We start from the raw sequence: 2630 nt of genomic DNA, 5'->3' as shown, positions 1-2630 counted from the left end.
AGCCTCTAATTTGTTTTTGTTGTTTATTACCCATAACCTATCCGTTTTTTTTTAGGGTGACCCTGGCACTCCGCTCATCTCCTACATGCACACCCTCCTGGCGCCCCAAGGTTCGTTTGCTGTCGACTACGTCCTCGGTATCGCCTCCTCGCTGTCGTACTGCACCGTGCGGGACTCTGACGGCCACCTACTGCCAGACCTGTTCGCCGACGTTAGCCAGCACATAGACTGGATCGAGCGCACAGTGTGGCCTGGCCAAGCTGACTGATTGCTTAGTTGTAAGAATGAACCGATGCCTAATAATGCCTATTGTCTGTCTGATAATATACGAAATCAAGTCATTTCCCCTACTCAAGACTAGCTTGGTCACAAGTGAAGTACGTTACGGCCAGTAAGCTGTTATCGTTTATTCAATTAATTTTGTGTAAGCAAATGTGTAACTCGTGCATGTCCTACCGTTCAAAAACCCGCGTGGCTCTTCTCTACATGAACTCTCCGGTGGGCTGGATCGTGAGCTCGACGATCTGAAACACATCAACATGGATGGCATGTGGGACATTTGGGACAAGAACGGTCAAAGCCAAGCTGCCAACAGGGCAGGGAGCGGTGGCCGGCGGTGGTTTAAGTACCTCGACCGCGGGGGGTGAGCTGAGGACGAAGAGCGCGGCGCGTGATACATCCTTGGTCTTGAGGAGCGTGTCTTCGTCCGTAATCAGGCTGGCGTACTCCTCGGGAAGCATCTCGGTCCGGACGGAGCCCGGGCTGAGACTCTGAAAACAACACGGAAAAAAGTTAGCTAAAATAGCTAATACATGGCCTTAGACCTCAATATTTGGTCGCTGAGCTAATTCTCAATATATTACCTTTCAGAGCTAGTTGCTAATTTTTTTTCGCTCTCTTAGCTAATAATTATCTACGCACGCTAATATTCTATTCTATAGACATGTATTATTAGCAAATGCATTAGCTAATTTAGCTAATTCTTTTGGTTTCCCGTGAAGGCAATGAGCGGGCGTTATTAGTGACGAGCATCCCCCGGAGCAACGAGCTGCACAGGGGACGCCGTCGAGCGCTGAGCTCCCTCACCGTGACGCGGATCCTGAAGCCGCTGGCCTTGAGCGCCTGCAGGTCGGCGCGCAGCCCCTTGGTGAGGGCCACCGTGGCGTGCTTGGTGGCGCAGTACGCGACGACGGACCCGAGTCCGGGGGACGCGAGGATGCGGTGGCCAGCGGTGCTGCACAAAAGCACTTCACGTCAAGAGAGAATCCCGCGAAACAGTCGGACAGTTGCTACAGACTCCTTGGCCTCGACACCCCTGTTTTCAAGTGTAGGCAGAGGCAGACCCGCCATAACGCTCTACCCCACCTGTTAATGTTGATAATGTGTCCGTCCTTGATGTCGTGCTTCTTCATGCTGTCGACGCCTAGCGAGCAGCCGATCAGCACAGCCGTGAAGTTCGTGGAGATGAGCTTCTCAGAGTCGGTAGGGTCCTGGTCTGCAACACAGAGTTGAGATCAGGCCGCTGGGATTGTGAGCCAAGATCAAAATGGTCCGCTCCGTCCCCGTCAGGGCTGACGGTCCGCGCCGCGAGTGCTTACCTGGGACGGGCACCTGCGACAGTATGGCGGCGTTGTTGACCAGGACGGAGATGCCGCCCAGGTTGTCGTCCACCCACTTGAAGACGCGGCGCAGCTCGTCCGTGCTGGAGAGGTCGGCCTGCAGCGGCTCGAGGCGGCCGCGGAGCCCGGGCAGCGAGGCGGCCTGCGCCTGGAGTCGGTCCACGCGGCGCGCCACGCCCACCACCACCATGCCGGCGCGCACCAGGTCCTCGGCGATCTGCGCGCCGATGCCGCTGCTGGCGCCCGTCACCACGGCCACGCGGCCCGCGAAGCGCTCCATGCCGAGGGACTTGTCGAGCTACTGAACCGAGATGGCTGACGGTGTCGCTGAAACTGTTCTATGCCAGATTCTGGTCTGCGAACGACTGTCCACTTGGCTTTTCAACGGTCACGCTCGAGTGGATTGCTAGATTGCCGGAGTCTACCACCCATCGCGATAAGATAGCAAAGAATCTTTCACACTTTTCACACTTTTCACACCTTTCATTCGTGATTCATAGTCAACATTCGTTAGGTCAAGAATTAAAATTCGGCTGTGCTTCCGGTGTATCAATAAAGCGGTAAATTCCAGCGAGTCAATGAAAATCTTTTATCGATATGTAACGTCCCAGGGAACGCGGAAACGTCACAAAGAGGCCATTGACTTTATTCTGGCTCATTTTTTCAGCCCAAATTTGGAACTTACTGTAGTCCCACACATGCTTACGCCCCCCATTTTCGATTTTCCCAGGTCGGGCACAACGGTTCACTAACTAACTGCCCCCTACTTGGGGCACTACGTACGAGTAAGCGCTCCGGGATCATCTAGAAAGTACGCCTGTTCCGTCATTTGCCTTACGAACCCGCCAAGTTAAGTCTAAGAAAGCTCTCACAGCGCCTGCTGGGTAGGCAAGATTTTGTCCACAGTGCATGCGTGTATTGCGGGCTGGTCTATCCTTAGTCTCGCAGGCGCTGAGCTCCTCTATTTGACGAATGAATATGAGAAAAACGGGCGTACTCTTTGCACCACTA

The 2630-nt window shown here is 54.1% G+C and overlaps 2 protein-coding genes across 2 annotated transcripts in view; one reads left to right on the top strand and one right to left on the bottom strand.

Moving 5' to 3' along the window:
* The window catches only part of LOC113209716 (transmembrane protease serine 9-like), a gene marked incomplete at its 5' end in the record, with an annotated part of 19191 nt that extends 18923 nt beyond the window's left edge, over window positions 1–268 (top strand). Inside the window, one exon of the mRNA XM_052273363.1 lies at window positions 56–268. Coding sequence (XP_052129323.1) covers window positions 56–268 — 213 coding nt within the window. The remainder of the gene's footprint in view (window positions 1–55) is intronic.
* LOC127750825 (farnesol dehydrogenase-like) lies at window positions 8–1946 on the bottom strand. Its single transcript, XM_052273362.1, has 5 exons — window positions 1599–1946; window positions 1298–1495; window positions 1087–1247; window positions 630–770; window positions 8–524 (listed from the first exon to the last, which is right to left on the bottom strand). Exons 1-5 carry the CDS (start codon window positions 1897–1899, stop codon window positions 483–485), a joined length of 843 nt encoding a protein of 280 aa, XP_052129322.1. The 5' UTR covers window positions 1900–1946; the 3' UTR covers window positions 8–482.
* Window positions 1947–2630: the final 684 nt, after the last annotated feature.

Source organism: Frankliniella occidentalis, unplaced genomic scaffold, assembly GCF_000697945.3.
Source record: "Frankliniella occidentalis isolate FOCC.00 unplaced genomic scaffold, Focc_3.1 Scaffold265, whole genome shotgun sequence".
Lineage (NCBI taxonomy): Eukaryota > Metazoa > Arthropoda > Insecta > Thysanoptera > Thripidae > Frankliniella > Frankliniella occidentalis.
Note: the sequence above shows the minus strand (reverse complement) of the source record. Positions and strands in the feature narration are given on the sequence as shown.